Consider the following 16,389-nt stretch of genomic DNA (forward strand, 5'->3'; position numbering starts at 1 on the left):
ACAAGTCTATTTGAGTTTCTTTTTCCATTTTGGTGGCATGTGCGCATCTATGTTTGCATTTGTAGGAGCACACATGTAGGAGGCAATGCCTGTGCATGTGGAAGCCTAAGGTCTTCTACATGATCAATGAGGAAGAACATCTCCATCAAACTTGTCTCACTAACCAACTTGCTCTAGGGATCCCCTATCTCTGCTTTCTGAGGTTGGAATTACAGGTGTAGCCGGAAGTTTCTGTTCTGCCTGGTCCCGCAGCCATTCAGTCCCAAAGAAATACACAGAGGCTTATATTAATTATAAACTATTTGCCCTATTAGCTCAAGCTTATTATTACTTATTATTAACCAGCTCTTACAACTTACATTAAGCCATAATTCCTGTCTATATTTAGCCACGTGGCTTGATACCTTTTATCAGTGTAGCATTTTCATCTTGCTTCATCTGTGTCTGGGTGGCAACTGTCTGGCCTTGCCTCTTCCCAGAATTCTCTTAGTCTGGTTGTTCTGCCTCTACTTCCTGCCTGGCTACTGGCCAATCAGCATTTTATTAAACCAATACAAGTGACGAATCTTTGTAGGATACAAAAACATTGTTCCACAGCATACAGGTGGGCTGGTATGCCCACATGGCATTTACATGGGTTCTGTAGATCCAAATTCCAGGCCTCAGGCTTACATGGCAGGTGCTTAGTCACTGTGCAGTCTCTCTAGCATCTAAAGGGATTCTGAAGAATCCTACTTTGAGAAACATGTCGGAGATCAAGACAAGTGATCCATTCGAACTAGTCTCTAGGATCAAGCACACTTGTCCTCACCACATGGATGGAATCAGATTTTCAAGGACCACCTACTAGTACATTCTCCACCTGGGCTAAGGGGATGGGGGATAGAAAACCTTGGCCATGGGTTATGGGAGGAGACAGGGTCTGTTCACAGGGCTACTGTCCTAGGGCAAAATTACAAAGGTCAGAGGATCTCTGCACCCAACTGCCTAGCAGTTGCCTCTGACAGAGATCCTGTCACCAGAACCTGACACCAGACATCAGATCTCCCTTCTCACTGGGGTCCAGAAATCTCACCCTCCCCTCAACCCTGCCCCGGAGGATGGAAAAATCCGACCCCATCTCAGACTGTCATTCAAACACCAGGAGGGTAGCAGGACAGGATAGGAGACACACAAGAGGGGAAATCAGAGAACCCTGGAGAACAAAATGCTGAGTTCTACTCTAGCTCTAGACAATGGTGCACCTACTGCATGCTAGGCAGGATTCACCTGTATATGTGTACATGTATACACACGTATATATCCATACACCTGTATATGTATACATGTGTGAATCATATCAAACATAAAGTGCATACAATTTTAAGGCTTTGTGAACTGTGACCCTACCCAAATCAAGAAATTGGATGCTACTAGCATCCAAATGTCCATTACACATTGATATAAATTTCATGTAATATACACAACATGTTGTAACTTAGAGTGTAATCTCATTTATTTATGAAGTTACCAAAGTTCCAAGAAGCTGGAAACTTCTTGAAATTCCATAGTCCTTCACCTCTGTTTGACTCCTCCTCCTATACCTCTAGCTTTTCACAAAATATGGGGACAACCCAGGAAGGGATGAATGACATTCATAGACATTCATTAACATGTTAAACCTTAGGCGTCCTTCCTTGGAAGCCCGACACGTAGCAGTTGGCAGGTTCTGAGGCTGGAGGCTTCATTCACCACCATATTTGGTACCACTCTGGTACCTCTCAGCTGGAAATGCAGGGGCCATGGTCCTCTCAGTCATGCCTGCCCCTCGCCAACCTTGCGCTATGGATAGGGTGAATTATCAGGTAAATAATTCATGAGTTATCAGGGCAGTCAGGGTAATAGGAGAGCAGGGGTATCAGCAGGGCTGAGGTTGGCAACCTGAGCCTGGTCTCCATCCTCCCAGGACTCCTGTGCCCTGAAGAGAGGGATTCAAGGGTTAGGCAGGAGCTGCAAGTGGCCTGATCGGGCCATGGTGGGTTTGAGTGCCCATTACAGACCTTTCTGCCTCCAGCTCCTGGTACTCTTCTGCCTCCTGCATCCAGGAGCCCCAGGTGAGTGACGCTCAGACCCTCTCCTATCCCCTGCTCGCATCCCATTATTTCTTCCCTTTTGCACACATGTGGTCATTTGATGGCATTCATTCATGCCATCCACCTGCTAGACATTTAATTAACATGTACTAACTATAATCCTTAATGCGCTGCACCATGATTGGTTGACAAATTGATGGAGCTGGGTGGACTGCCAAAGGCTGCTCTCCTTTTCCTTGGGCCACAATAGGATCTGAGGAAGCTAGAGTCCTAGCCTGGAATAGGCTTACAGATAAACTTCCAGACCCTGTCTAGCTCTCTTGTGTCCTCAGGATCGCCATTGTCATTAGTCTAATCAGACTGACCTTAGGATGCTTGTTGAAAACCCTGTTTTGGAGATGGAGAAGTGGGATGCTGGTTAGGCAATCACAAGCTTGGATTCCGGGGTCCATGTAACAAACTGGGCATCCCTGCCAGCATCTGTCTCTCTAACTTTGAGGGAGCCAATACCCTTGTCTGGTTCTTGCATGTGCACTTGCAAACACACAAATGCACATATATGCACACAGAAACATGTGCACACACACAAATAAGTACACTAAATCTGAAAACAAACAAAAAACAGACTCCTGGTCTTTGACCCCTTCTCCTCTGGGATTCCTACTCATTGGTCTGAGGTGGTACCCATGAATTTGTATTTTTAGCAGATGGTTTGATGGATGGATGAGAGGGTAGACAGGCTGGCAGGAAGGTGGGAAGGGAGACTCTGCTCCAGAATGCCCCTCTATGTCAGTTAAACTCCCTTCCAAGCATCTAAACAGGGAATCCCATAGATACCCTCAGGCACTGTCTCTTGCCTAGAAGTCCAACAAATAGCCCCCACAATCTCACGGAAACCCATTGGGCTCTCTGGGCCTACAGAGCAAGAAACAGACTTCAGACAATGGGGTGGAGTACACCCTGGATCTAGGGCAAACATAGACATTATGGTTGTCTCTTATGTCCCCAGACCAACCCCACCCAACCTCCAACAACCCTGGAGAGGAGGCTTTGTCTATCCAAGGAGTGCGGGGCAGCTCTGTGGAACTAGACTGCCGTCCTGGGCCTGTCCCAGTGGCGGTCCTCTGGAGCTTCACTCCTCTGGGTTCCCTGGTTCTTCGACCTGTGGCCGTCACCGACGGAGCCTCTTCGAGGGTGGAGTCCGGGGCAAAAGCTCTGGGAGTCGTGAGTCTGAGGAACAGCAGCCTGGTGATAGAGCAGCTCCGAGAGGATGCCCGTGGCCACTTCCTGTGCCAGACCCTGCTTGTATCCGATGGCCAGGTCCACACCACCTATTTGTATCTTACACTGGCCGTGCTGGGTGAGGCGCCACGGCTGCTGTCGCCAGCCTTCAGCTTCTGTGCATGCACTTCTTTGCGCGTGGTGCGCTCCAGATTTAATGACTCTTCCAGCAAGTGGGGAATCCTGGGATTTGGAAGAAGGGGTGTTCCAAATCAAGTGACCAGAAAAGCCCATGGACAGTAGGGCAAGGGTCATTGGACAAAGGTCCATGTAACAAACCCATGGTTTCTCTTTCTCTAATCAGTGCCTGTGTCTAAGCCTCGGGTGCACCTGAGTGACCCATCCCCAATAGAAGGCGTCTCCGTGGTGGTCACATGTGCTGTGAGGGAGGGCACAGAGCCATTGACCTTCTCCTGGCGCCACCACACACCCCAAAGGCCTGAGGAGGTCCTGGTGGGTCTTTCAGAACCAAGGCTCCTGCTAGATCCAGTCAACCGGACCCACCTAGGCTGGTACAGATGCAGTGTCAGCAATGCAATCAACCAGCTGAGCAGCGATGGGGCCTTCCTTGACGTCATCTGTGAGTTGAATTAACTTGGGACCCTGGCTGGCCCCTACCTACCCAAATTTGGCCTCTGGTCCCATCTTAGAGCTTCCCAAATTCTTTCACAAGAGTGCTCCAGCCCCAACCCCACCCCCCAAGACTCCAAAAAGCAAACATTAGAGGGTGCTTTTCCCGTTGGGGCCAAATGTGTCTCTCACATCAAGGTTTTTAACCTTTGAAAGTAATGAGTTTGTTTTTCCAGGAAAGGGGGCATCTATTCGCATTCATGATCTTACTTACAACTTGGGGAGTGACCTGAAAAGTTGGTCTTTGTTTTGAGTGTGTGGGGCTCTAACTGATCAGCAGACTCCTGGGGGAGCAGGCCATAGAGCAAAGAGGACAGCAAGCTGGTCCAGGAGCTGCCAGTCAAAAACCAGAAAGTGAAGGCCAGAGGAAGACAAAGCCACTTCAGTGCCCATTACGGTGGCCACAGGTGTCTCTGATTACTTGAGAATGTGGCCAATTTGAGCTCTACGAATAAGGGTGAAATGCACCCAAGGCTTTAAAAACCTATCTGAAGTGAGAAAATATAAAATAGCACAGCGCTAACTGTGGGAGAATTGTCTGTATTCTGTCAATCATGTTTTAAATAAACGCCGATTGGCCAGGCAGGAGGTGTAGGTGGGAAAACCAGACAGGAAGTGGAAATGATACAAGGAGAGCAGTCTTGTGTGATTTTTCTCTGGGATTAAACAGCTGGGGGTACCAGGCAGGACAGAAAACACAAACAAGCAGGCCCGGCCCCCTCATGTTACAGCTAACCTTTAAATTGAGTAGATATTGAAATAATGTTCTAGATATATCTGCTTGACATAAATAGTAAAGTAAAAACTGGTGTGTAGTTTGCTTGATTGAATTTGATTATTTTTGCTAAGATTGGATTATCGTAAACTTAAATCCACAACACAGTGACCCCCACAGCGGTGGTCTAGATAGAGAGAGCTATTCATTTGCTTGCTTTTTTTTTTTTTTTTTTTTTTTTTTTTGGACAAGGTCTTAGTCTAGGCTGGCCTCAAACACTGTGTAGCCCAGGCTCGTCTTGAGCTCCTGATCCTCTTCCACTACCTCTGGAGACTGATATTCTTTTTTTTATTTTATTTTAAAGATTTATTTATTTGTTATGTACACAGTGTTCAGCCCCATGTACGCCTGCAGGCCAGAAGGGGGCACCAGATCTCATTACAGAAGGTTGTGAACCACCATGTGGGTTGCTGGGAATTGAACTCAGGACCTCTGGAAGAGCAGTCAGTGCTCTTAACCACTGAGCCATCCCTCCAGCCCCGAGACTGATATTCTTAAGTATGCCACCTTGCCTACTGGTCCAGAGATCTTAAGGAGCAGGAACTGATGGCGCCCTCCCAGTAACCTAGATAGTGTGTGGGGATTGCAGACAGGGTACAGTGAGGTGAGCAGAAGAGCTGGGGAAAGAAGTGGAAGCAGAGGGGAGGAGGCAGGCAGACTTCTCTCCCTTCTGGAAGGTGGAAAGAATGTCAGGAGTGGAGATTCCCATTTTGGAAAGTCAGAGAGGGGAGGGCAGGCACACAATGAAGTGAATAGTGTTGGCTGTAGGCTTTTTGCTCAGAATGTTGTTCCTCTGTTTCCTTCCTTCTGGAGTCTGGAGTGGTCAACCATTCCTGATCATCTGCCTAGTAGGACCCTTGCTTCAACCCAACCCTATAGGCCAAGCTCACTTCCCACAATATGAGGCTCCTGCCTCCAGGAGACTTGCCCACTCTGCGCTGTACCATACCTATGTCCCAGTCTTCCCAGTTTCCTGTAACACAGAGCACAGAGCTTGCAGCCAGCCAGTGTGTACTACGTGCTCCCGGGATGGGTGGAGACAATCAGCAATAACAGCATGAGTGAACGGAAGGACAAAAGATGGAGAGGTGTGACAGACCTTCCTTTTCCTCCAGATGGCCCAGACAAGCCTGTGATCACTGTGGAGCCACTGGGATTCACTGAGGACGGGTTCTGGGCCAGTGAGAGGGAAGAGGTGACCCTGAGCTGCCTTGCTGCATCCAATCCTCCTAGTCACTATGTGTGGTTCCGCGAGGACTCTCAGGTCCACGTTGGGCCCACCTACATCATTGCCAGAGCTAGCCGCACCCACACAGGCCTGTACACCTGCCTGGCCCACAACAGCCACCTAGATACCCACACCCAGGCCACTGTCCAGCTCACCATCTACTGTGAGTGTTGAGTGGGGAGGGCACCCACATCTGGAGCTTACCCAGGCTTGTGCTCAGGCAGCCTCCAGCCACCTGGGGGGACATGATGTCAAAGTTATTGGAGTTGGGGAAGGTGTGTCTGGAGAAAGGCCAAGGGAGGCGATGGGAAGAACCGGGAGACAGGAAGCTCCTAGACTTCCATAGTCCCCTCTCCAAGTCATTACGCCCATGGTCCCAAGGCCTGGACTGAGGCACAGAGAAGGGCATTACAATGACAGGCAAGATTCCAGGGGCAAACATGAGAACCAAAGGCCTTTCATGGGGACCTCTGGGATCCCACAGAAGCTCCGAACTGCCTACCCCTTGAACTCCTTGCTCCTTGACCCAAAGGCCTATATTTTCTTTGCCAATCCCCTCTTCCCACTTTCTTCTTCTTCATCACCCCGGTTCTCCAAGCCCCCACCTGGGCCAGGCCTGCTGGGCACTAACAGGGGAGCCACTTCAGCTCCTTCTCACCCACCTCTCTACCTAGATCCCCCCAAAGGAAAGCCCTCCTGTGCTGTGCTCCCCACCCCTGGGGTTGTGACTCTGCTATGCACCTGGTCTGGGGGTTTCCCAAAAGCCCAGCTTCACTGGGAAGGGCCCCAAGGGATTGGCCCAACTGCCCCCAGCAACGTCACCTGGAGCTATACAGCCACTGGACTTCCGAATGGCAGCATCTTCACCTGCTTGGGACAGCACCCAACCTTGGCCATGCCCATCCTCTGCAGGGTCACACTCTGTAAGTAGACACAGCTAACACCCAGAGCCCTGGTAGTGCTGGCTCCAGGAAGTGTGGACATGAATCATGGGATACCCAGAAGGACCTGATCCGGGATTAAGCTCTGGATCTCCTTCTCCCAGGCTTTTCAGGGAACACGGAGGTGGTAACATTCGGTTCTCAGCTTCCTGTCCATCATGCCCTCTGCCCCCCTTGGTTTCTGCTTAGAGCCTCTACCTGTGACACCCCCAATCTTACACTCTGCTTCTGCCTGTTACAGGTTGATCTGGAAACAGACTTCAAAGCTCACTTTGCAAATGTTCTATTCTGTGTCTGTCCTCCTCTGTACACCCATGCCCAAGGGAGGGTTGCAATGGGTTTCTGTCTCAAAGACCACCCAGAGCCCAAGACTGTTTTCCACCTATACTCCACTGCTCACCACCTACAGAACAGCTGCTCAGCGTCTGCTCCCGCCTTTGTCCTCCCACGTGGTCAGCCCTGGATAAATGACAAGGAACGTGACAGAGTGGAGGGAAAGGTGGGGGGGGGGGATGTGTCTACCAGGCCCTTCCTTTGCCCACAAGATCCCATCTCTCCTTTCCAGGGGAACCTCCCAGGAGCCCCACCTGTGGGACCACAGCCACAGTAGGTGACCAGTTCGTCATGCTGAGCTGTGAGTGGCCTGGAGGTGAACCTCCTGCCATGCTGAGCTGGCTGGACAGGCATCAGCAGTCCCTGGGTGACCCCAGCTCTTCTCCGGCTGTCTACCTCCTACAGGCTCAGAGTGATCTGGCAGGCAGAGAGTTTACCTGCCAGGGCTCTCACCCACTCAGAGCCCCTGGTTCCCACTGCCGGCTAAGGCTAGGTGAGCAGGGACTGGGCATGGTGCTGGGGTTTGGGCAGGGGGAGCCCTTCAGAACCAGGGTTAGGAGCTCTGGAGATGTGCAATGCTGGGCTGGGAAATGGGCCAAGAAAAGGACTGGTTCACTTTCTCTCCAGGAGTTCAGACTATTTACGTGTGTGTGTGTCTGTATCTGTGTGTGTGTGTGTCTGTGTGTGTATGTGTGTGTGTGTGCCCTTGCCACTCTGCCTGTGGAAGACAGAGGACGATGTATGGGAGTCAATGTTCTCCATCTCCCATGTGGATTCCATGTGAACTCAGGTTTTCAGGCTTGGTGGCAAGTTCCTTCACACAGAGCCATTTTTGCCAGTCGTGTCCCCCCCTTAATCCATAAAACGAGAGAACTTGGTCAAGATCAGTGTTGTCCAATAAACACACAATATGAGCTATATATAATTTTAGCTGCCACATTAAAACATTAAGAGGTAAAACATTTAATTATTTAAAATTCATTCCCATGTAATAATGTTATTTATGAGTTAATTAACATTTTTCACGCTATGTTGAAAATGCAGCATATTTGTAATTTACCGTACATCTGGCCTCATTTCAAGTGTTCAGTGGACATGTGTGGCTGCCGGCTACGGTTTGGGATGGGGCAGCACTGGACTAGATGGTGTGGGTCCATTGATTGCATTTCTCACTTTATGTTTGCACAAGGGAGGTGCCTGACCATATTTTTGACTTTCAGTGCCTCAGGCATCAAAGACCTCTCTTCTTGTGTCTCTTGCTTTATCTACAGTTTGGTCCCCTACTGCCCATCTTCACCCACCTCTTCCCAGTCTATGAACAACTGAAAATAAGAGTTCAAAACTGAAAGATTTAAAAGGTGGCAAAAGCAAACGGGAGCTATCGCATGCATCAGGATTCCTTAAAGACCCCTAAAGCATAGCTCCTCAACTCAAAATATTTCCTTCCTGATGACTCAGTCTCAGAAATCCCACTCCAAGAGATCCTTTGGCACCTGACTGTCAGGGCCCTTCAGGAGCAGAATCCCTGCCATGGCTCTGCACAGTGCCAGCTGGGAGATGCCAGGCTGCTGCAGGAAGGAGGCCCCTGCTAGGTGTTGGGGATGGGGATGAGTGAGCAGGACCAGACCTGAAGTAACAGAGACTGGGATGGGATGGTGGAGGATCACTCAGGAACACTGCAATGACCAGCAGAACCCGGGGTGGACCACATCAGGAGACTGAACAGGAGGGCCGAGAGGCTTAGGAGAAGCTGCCTTCTCTATTCACTCAGGCTTCCCAACAGCTGGGGGCAGCTCCTTTTTACAGCATCGTCGTCTCTGTTTCCGCAGAAGCCCCACAGCTGGCAGTGGCTGAACCCCGAGTGTCGGTGCTAGAGGGAGAAGAGGCCTGGCTGGGCTGTGTTCTCCGGCAGGGCACACCACCTGCTCAGCTCCTCTGGCTCGGGCCCCAGCAACAGCCTTTGGAACAAAGTGCTTATGGATTCATGCTACACCCCGAGGGTACCCACCTGCGCCTTCAAGTCCGAGACGCTGACCCAGCACATCACAGGGGCACTTACCAGTGTGTGGCCCGCAATGCCGTGGGCAATAGCAGCCAGAGCGTGCTGCTGGAGGTCCTGAGTGAGTGTAAAGGGTGTGTGTGCTCCTGTGGCAAGGGACATAGGTGACCGATGGCTGCAGAGGGCTTTGCAGGAGGTTTTGAAAATCACCTTCTCCAAAATTTAGGCACCTTCCAGAACGTGACCAGATTGGTCATGGGAGTATGAATCTGGTGGAATCTTGAATACAGGCACATAGAACTCCATTCATTTTATCAATGGGAAAGTGAAGTTTGCAGACGTTTAGGGATACACACACCATCTTGGCTCTCCTCTCTGCAGACTGTCCATCCATGGGGGAAGCCCATACAGTTGTTGCTAGGCAGATGCCTGTATGTATCCCCATCTTCACTCAACCTCCAGGGTATCCAGCCCCTCCCAACGTCACCATCAGCCGCCTGACCTACAGGCGACAACGGAGAGAGGTGCAGCTGCAGTGGGCCATCTACGGCCCCGGAAACCTGACAGGCTTTCTAGTGCAGCAGAGGGCCAGTGTCCCCAGCTCAGAAGCTCGTGCTTGGGAAGTAGCAGCTAGTGACATCGAGCCAGAGAGCAGGGACCGGCGTCTGGGAGGGCTGGACCCAGGAGTCCTTTACGCCTTCCGCATCCTGGCTATGAACCACCACACCGCAGGACATCCTTCGGAGGTGAAGACGCCAGGTGCTGGGCTGGCAGCAGGGAGGAATCTGCCTTTTTCCCGAAGCACTGAAACTTGACCTATCCTCCTCTTCACAGGGTACCCTACTCCAGTCCTTTGCCTCCATCCTGATGGGTCCCTTAGCCTATGTATGCATCTATTCGTTCTCTCCTACTGTTCCTTACCATCTCTCTGGGCAGCTCGGGAGAACCCAGGCATAGGAGCAGACCTCTACTCCAGCTTCAATCTGAAGAAACTGGAGAGAGAATGATGATTAGGGGTTAAGAGGAGCCCATTCTGTGCCTCAGTCTTATCTCTCAAGGAACCAGGAGAGCTCAGCTTCCTGTTGCTCCCTGTGTCCTGGGAATTCCTTACTTTATGGCCTATAGATATTATCCCTTCAGGCCTGATGCATCAAGATAAGTAGCCTTAATGTCTCTTCTGCCAGAAATGGGGATTTGGCTGGGAATCAAACCATCAGCACCAGGCAGCCAGATCACCTCTTTTAATGGAAAGGAACTGAACTCCATCCACAACATTCCCTGGGCCTCCCACAATAGGCAGCAGAGACTTTGGGATATGCAGGGTACCATCTCTGTACCCTGTGGGTCACTGCTGCTAATTAATACCATCCGTGCTCTCACCTCCTAGTGGACCCTGCCTTCAGTGCCTACCCAGCTGTACTGGGTGCTGCAGGCACAGGAATGGTGGTGGCGTTGGCGGTCTCTCTGTTGGTGTTCCAGTATGCTGCCCGGCACCCACACACTTTCCCTTGTGAGTGGAGAAATGAAAGGATGGGCTGTTTAACCCCATAGAGCAGCCGGGTGTAAACCTACCCAAAGGAGAATCTAGTCTCCTCCCTTGTTAGCATGTCATCCTTTGACAGTCAAGACCCCAGCCAACCTCAAGCTCTGGGGCCATTCCCCTTAGGTTTCTGAGACTCTGCATAGAGCCCATTAGGAAGGGAAGGGCCATTCTCCCGGGGTCTACACTGCATTGGACAAGTAATATTCTTTCATTTCTTCCCACAGGCCTCAGCCGCTTGCTTGTTCCCATGTAAGTGTGTACAGCCTAACTTTTGGGGGCCTGGACTTTTCTGATTGGGAAGGAAGGCTAGGAAGGTACAGAATCCTCTGACGCTCCTCTCTCCCTTGCTCGCCGCAGGGAGCATGGGCACCATCAGAGGAGATGCAGGGAAAGCATTGAGGCACCAGCAGGTAGGCCGCGCCTGTGCCAATGGCTACACAGAGACCAGGGCTGGGTTCCATGTGGTCTGTGTCCCGAGAGTGGCCTCAGCACCCCTGCTTGCTCTTCTCTGCCCACCTGTGCCCTTTCTAGGCACGGAAACAGCAACTACCACCTCAGGTTCAGAACCTGTGCAAGAATCCACTGAGGCGCCCGTGAAAGTCACCCTCACAGTGACCGCAACACCATGAGTGCAATGACGGTGCAAACAGGCTGAGGGAAGGCAAGGAGGGTGGGATGAGCCCATCAGACTGTGGTCTTAAAAGTAAGGAGGCAACTCTCCCTTCCCCATCCAACACGCAGATACCAGCTACCTCCCCTTCAATATCCCAACTGGGGAAGTGGATGTGGCCCAGCTGCAGCACCTCACGTGAAGAGTAATCCTGATCCGGCTTGTGGCAGAGAGAGGAAACTACACAACTGAAGAAAACATGGAAGGCATCTGAGAGTAACTGAGAATGGTACAGGGAATGTCCCTGGTGCCAGGACACTACGAGACAGCTAAGCTCTTTCGAGAAGAGGGATGAGGGTGGCGCTGGATTGAGCAATTCCTAGCGCAATTATATCTATGTCTTGCAGCATTACTTCAATTACAAACTTCTGAGTTGGTTGCTTGGACCTTGTTTTACTGGCAGGAAGAACCAGGTGCCTAGGTATGTGTTTCTTTGCTGAAACGCAGCTTAGGGACACCTCTGATCCAGCAGTGGTCAGATTTCTGGAACCTCTGCCAGCAGAGTGTTCCGCAACACTCCAGCCACCAGGCCTTGGGGAGCTGGCTGACAGAAAGTGAGGGTTGCTCCAAAGTCACACTCTGCTAGCTGCCAGCGTGAGTCACTGGCTCCGAGTGTGTGTGTGTGTGTGTGTGTGTGTGTGTGTGTGTGTGTGTGAGATCTGGATGAAACACAAGCAAATGCTTGTTTGGCTGACTGGAAGAATCAGGACTCAGAGCTGCCTCCGCAGAGGATTCGGATGAGAAAAAAACAGCAGCGAAGCCAAGGCTGATCTGCCAGCAACAAGGAAAGTGGCGCCTGACAGGAGACAGAAAACTGGGAGAAACTTAAGTTTCTTTGGTTCTCACACACTTCGACTTTATTAGAAAGGGTTTCAGCTTTCCTCACAGCTCTCGGGACTGCATCTAAGAGTAAAAAGTAGTTTATTTAAGTACGGGAAATGGAAGTACAAAACAGCGACCACGCCCGGCGGGAAGGGTTCTGTTGTTTTTCTGGTCAGAGAAGATGAACCACGTCCACTATTCAAAGTGGTGAAGCAAGTTTATTTGGACGTGCTACATCCATCCTGGAGTTCACACTCCAAGGATCCTGAGGTTGCAGTAACAGAAACTCCAAGAAAGAAGGGCTTCCTCTCCCCTTGCTTCTCCCCATCTGCCTGTCTATCTGATGCTATGTTCCCTAGCATGATTCTGCTCCCTCCCAATCTCAACAGGACAAGAGAGAAGTGGCTGGGCTCTTGGGTGTTCACAGGGGATTTGCAGAGCAACAAGGTGGAGATTCAGAAAAGTCTCCTAACAGGACATTACGTACCCTAGAAACAAGCCACGGGGCTACTTTGTGCACACAGAAGTGCATGCGTACCCCTCTTCACAGGCTACTGTGTGTGAAAGCAGCATTCTCTTTTAATATAAAATCATATCAACAAAATAAAACCTGTCAAAACTACATCACTTAAAGTATGTACAATTTCAAACATAAGATCACAACTTTAAGGAAAATAAAACATATTTTTCAATATAGTACAAAACGTGCGTCTCAGAGACAAGGCTGTAAGAGCGAGCGATACAGGTAAAGGCAATTCCGAACAGTTTCTTGGCAGCATTGAAGCTGGTGGAGAGAAGTGATGTGATCAGCCTGGTACGACGCCTTGGTCTCCAGAGATTCAGTCTATACAAAGAGAATCCAGCAAACCACTTGATGATGAGATCACACCAACAGTTTCAATAATGCAATTAACCCATACCCTGTACAGCACCCATCCCCAGAGCCAGCACATGTCTGAAGAACACAATCAGGGAGCGGCGACATGATTCACTAGGACTCGAGTAAGTTTAATGCTACACAGTCACCCAAAACATGAAGAGGCCCTACCAACTTCACGGTCATCAGGTCAGTTGAAGGTCAAACCTCCATTGGGAGAGGGAGAGGGACAGGGTAGGAGTGGGGTGAAGGCTAGGGCAGGATGTGAAGATGGAGTACTTGGCTCTGCTCTGCCAGTTTGGAATGAGGTTGGACAGGGGGAAGCCCCATTAGCTGCAGGAGACTTGCAGAGGGAAGAGCGCAGCAGGGATCCAACAGCCCACATTCTGGACTGGTCCCACGGAGAGTGTAACGCTTCCAGAGAGCAGGGAAATGGGAACACGGGTGACGGACCGGGGAAATGGCTCCAGTGCAGGCTCTTGTTCACGCGTGAGCCGGGAATTTCATGCCTGCTCTGCTTGTTGTAGGGGTTGGATAACACTAACAAACTGAGTCTAAAACACAGCAGTTCCCCCCAAATGCGTGTCACCCCCATATTTTCCTATGGCCTCTTAATTCCTGGGGAAGTGACACTTGCTAGGACCACTTCTGGTGACTGTGCAGGGCATGAAAGCTCAGAGAAACTCACACTGAGGAGAATTCAAACTCCTAAATATAAAAGCAATTATATAGATTTATATTTATATTTATATATCTCAATATATAAAGCCATTTTTTATAAATAAAATACAATAAAACGGATAACACTTAAAACAGCGTTACTATCATAAATAAAGCAGTCCACAATGAGATTGCCCTAAAGGTAAAGTCATTTTCTCTTCATCATGGGCAAGCCCCATGTCAAATTCAATCTTTAAAAGCAGTTTCTGACCTAAAGCTCATGCTTCATGAGTCACAATGAACTGACCGCCCACAGACATCTGCTTCCTGCTTCCCTAAACCCCACTCCGAGACAAGACAGCTTTGCTCTAACTCAACCGGCAAAACACACAGTATGTCTCTACGTCACGTGTGTCTCTACGTCACGTGTACTAGGACTTTGTCCTTTGCTAGTTACAGATGTAAGAGCTGCAGCTAACTGTCTCCAAAACTAACCGCAGATCTCGTATACTACAGACAAGAACCACGAGATCATACAACTTGCTTCTCCGGCAGCCCCACTACCCAGCTATGGAATTCTACATTCTACCAGGAGTAACTTGCATAGTGCCCTGCGGAAACAGCACGTACCTACTGACAGCTCTGTTTATAAAAGATACAGATGCATGAAAGGGAACACTGGCACATCTACACAGAGTTGATTAGTACAGTGTCTGATTCTCTTCCACTGCGATTTGTGGGCAAAACGTATCCTGGAATTGCTGGCTGCCACAAAAGAGAATAATTTTCTGTCTTTTCCCCCTCCCCCGCCCCGCCCCAAGGGATACACCATTCAAAAACAGAGCAGTGATCCCTCAGAGCCTGGTTTGAGCTATGAAGTGCATTTGTAGTGCCTGGGGTTTCTGTTTTACACATGGAGAAAAGCCTTCCAAAGGTAGCTGCAAGGTTCTTGCCACTCAGAAAACAGTAGCTGTGATGCACAGACCCTGTGGACCAAAGACTGAGTTCGCAATGATGGCAGCCAGAAAAAAGTCAGAAAATGCCCCTAAATCTTTTCCTCAAGCTTAGCCTTCCCTGCCATCTCCTATAGTTTGGCTCCATTTCCCGAGGCCTGGTGCCCAGGGTGGCATGTTTAGGAGGTGGTAGAGGCTTGAACAGGGGAGAGTGTGAGGGCTTCAGACCTAGAGGCACGCTCTTGGAGAGGATGTGTATACTCTGCTCCTCCTCCCTTTCTCCCCGTACCTCAGGCTTATGGAATAAGCTATCTTGCTCCACCATGCAAGCCCATCACAATGTGCTCCCGCAGCTCTGGCCCAGAGCCACAGGTCCATTCAAATCACAAACTACAACTTCCGAAACTGTGAGCCAAGAGAACCTTCTCCTGAGTAAGATAACCATCTCAGGTAATTTGCCATAGTGGCAGAAGGCTGACCCAACATGTTTGCTGCTGTCTTCCAAGACACTGTGTATGCTGGAAGGGAAAGAATTGACCGCCTTCAAGTGGTGTGGCACTGCAAGCACTACGGAATAAAGAGCTCACTTAGGTCCTTTCAGGCCTCTTCCTTCTTCTTGAGGCACGTGACACCTTTTTTTTTTTTTTCTGAAAGTTATCCCTCTAAAGGTCTGATTTTGCACACACCCTTGCAAACAGTACAAAGAGCCCATGGTGTCCATTCTGTAAACTGCCATGATTAAAGCAGTGGACCATGAAGGCACTCATTTTCTTTCTGAACTTGGTTCCCTTTCTACACAATCCAACAATCCAACCAGGCCTTACATGCTTCTATGTTCATAACACTGGCTAATTTGCTACCAGGAAGACTGATCACTACTTGTACCCAGGTAGAGAGAGAAACTAAGTCAGTATTAGTACTTTTCTGGAAGGCAGCCATAAAATTTGTCAGTTGGGTTTGCTATTATAAATATAAGATCACAACTATGGTTGATTTTACAAGTTCTCCGAAAGTCTGGTAACATGGGAGCAGTGACAGTTTTCTCTCTGGGGGTGACTGGTGGCAAACTTCAAATGGCTTGGGCAGTCCTCCTCCCCACAACTGAATAGGCCAGAAGATGGGACCCAGTACAAGTTCCTACTGCCACTGAAGGTTCTGGAAAATACAGAACGATCCCTCTGCTCTCCCAGTTACTGAAACTATATAAAACAGGTGTGGGGGTCCTATTGAAGGGGAAGAAGAAATGAAAAAGGGCATACTTAAGACATAAATAATATAAAAGGGCACACATTTTTAACATACATTCATGACATTACTACTACAAAAAATAAATAATGGTTTTCTCTGGTTTGAATTAATGTCCTTCACACAGTCTGTCCCCCAGCCTGGGTTGTACAGTCACTGGCTTACAGTGGGAACACGAAGAGGCCTGTATACTTTCTCAGGTCTCTTGGGCTTGCCGAAGGACCACTGGCAGCCCGTCTAGAGGAAGGCCAGGAGACCATGTTGTCTTCTCCGTGCAGTCCTCTACGACAGGTGACAAGATAAGGGGATCCCAACTTAAAACTCTGTCCTCTGCTTCCGAAGGGCCATTGCTATCTCCTG

At 49.6% G+C, this 16,389-nt stretch overlaps 2 protein-coding genes across 5 annotated transcripts in view; one reads left to right on the forward strand and one right to left on the reverse strand.

Annotated features, from left to right (window-relative positions):
- The first annotated feature begins 2,011 nt into the window (after positions 1-2,011).
- On the forward strand, positions 2,012-11,431 carry Vsig10l2 (V-set and immunoglobulin domain containing 10 like 2). The gene is made up of 12 exons (XM_048458805.2): positions 2,012-2,093; positions 3,082-3,432; positions 3,658-3,933; positions 5,874-6,149; positions 6,661-6,909; positions 7,493-7,753; positions 9,090-9,380; positions 9,722-10,018; positions 10,647-10,769; positions 11,027-11,051; positions 11,160-11,212; positions 11,334-11,431. The coding sequence occupies exons 1-12, from the start codon at positions 2,012-2,014 to the stop codon at positions 11,429-11,431; spliced, it is 2,382 nt and encodes a 793-aa protein (XP_048314762.2).
- Positions 11,432-12,376: 945 nt separating this feature from the next.
- Cdon (cell adhesion associated, oncogene regulated) overlaps positions 12,377-16,389 on the reverse strand; it is an 88,449-nt gene continuing 84,436 nt past the window's right edge. For all 4 annotated transcript variants that reach the window (XM_085689755.2, XM_085689750.2, XM_085689752.2 and 1 more), the window contains one exon: positions 12,377-16,386. In XM_085689755.2, the coding sequence (XP_085545881.2) occupies positions 16,226-16,386 (161 nt within the window). In that variant the 3' untranslated portion in view covers positions 12,377-16,225. The remainder of the gene's footprint in view (positions 16,387-16,389) is intronic.

The sequence above is a fragment of the Myodes glareolus genome, chromosome 4 (assembly GCF_982192425.1).
Source record: "Myodes glareolus chromosome 4, mMyoGla1.1, whole genome shotgun sequence".
NCBI lineage: Eukaryota > Metazoa > Chordata > Mammalia > Rodentia > Cricetidae > Myodes > Myodes glareolus.

Excerpts from the sequence above, each read along its gene's own strand:
- Vsig10l2 (XM_048458805.2), top strand. The coding sequence starts at position 2,012 with ATGGTGGGTTTGAGTGCCCATTACAGACCTTTCTGCCTCCAGCTCCTG. Across the intron at positions 2,094-3,081 it reads CCTGCATCCAGGAGCCCCAG|ACCAACCCCACCCAACCTCC; the intron begins GTGAGTGACGCT and ends TTATGTCCCCAG. Across the intron at positions 11,213-11,333 it reads AAGCATTGAGGCACCAGCAG|GCACGGAAACAGCAACTACC; the intron begins GTAGGCCGCGCC and ends TGCCCTTTCTAG.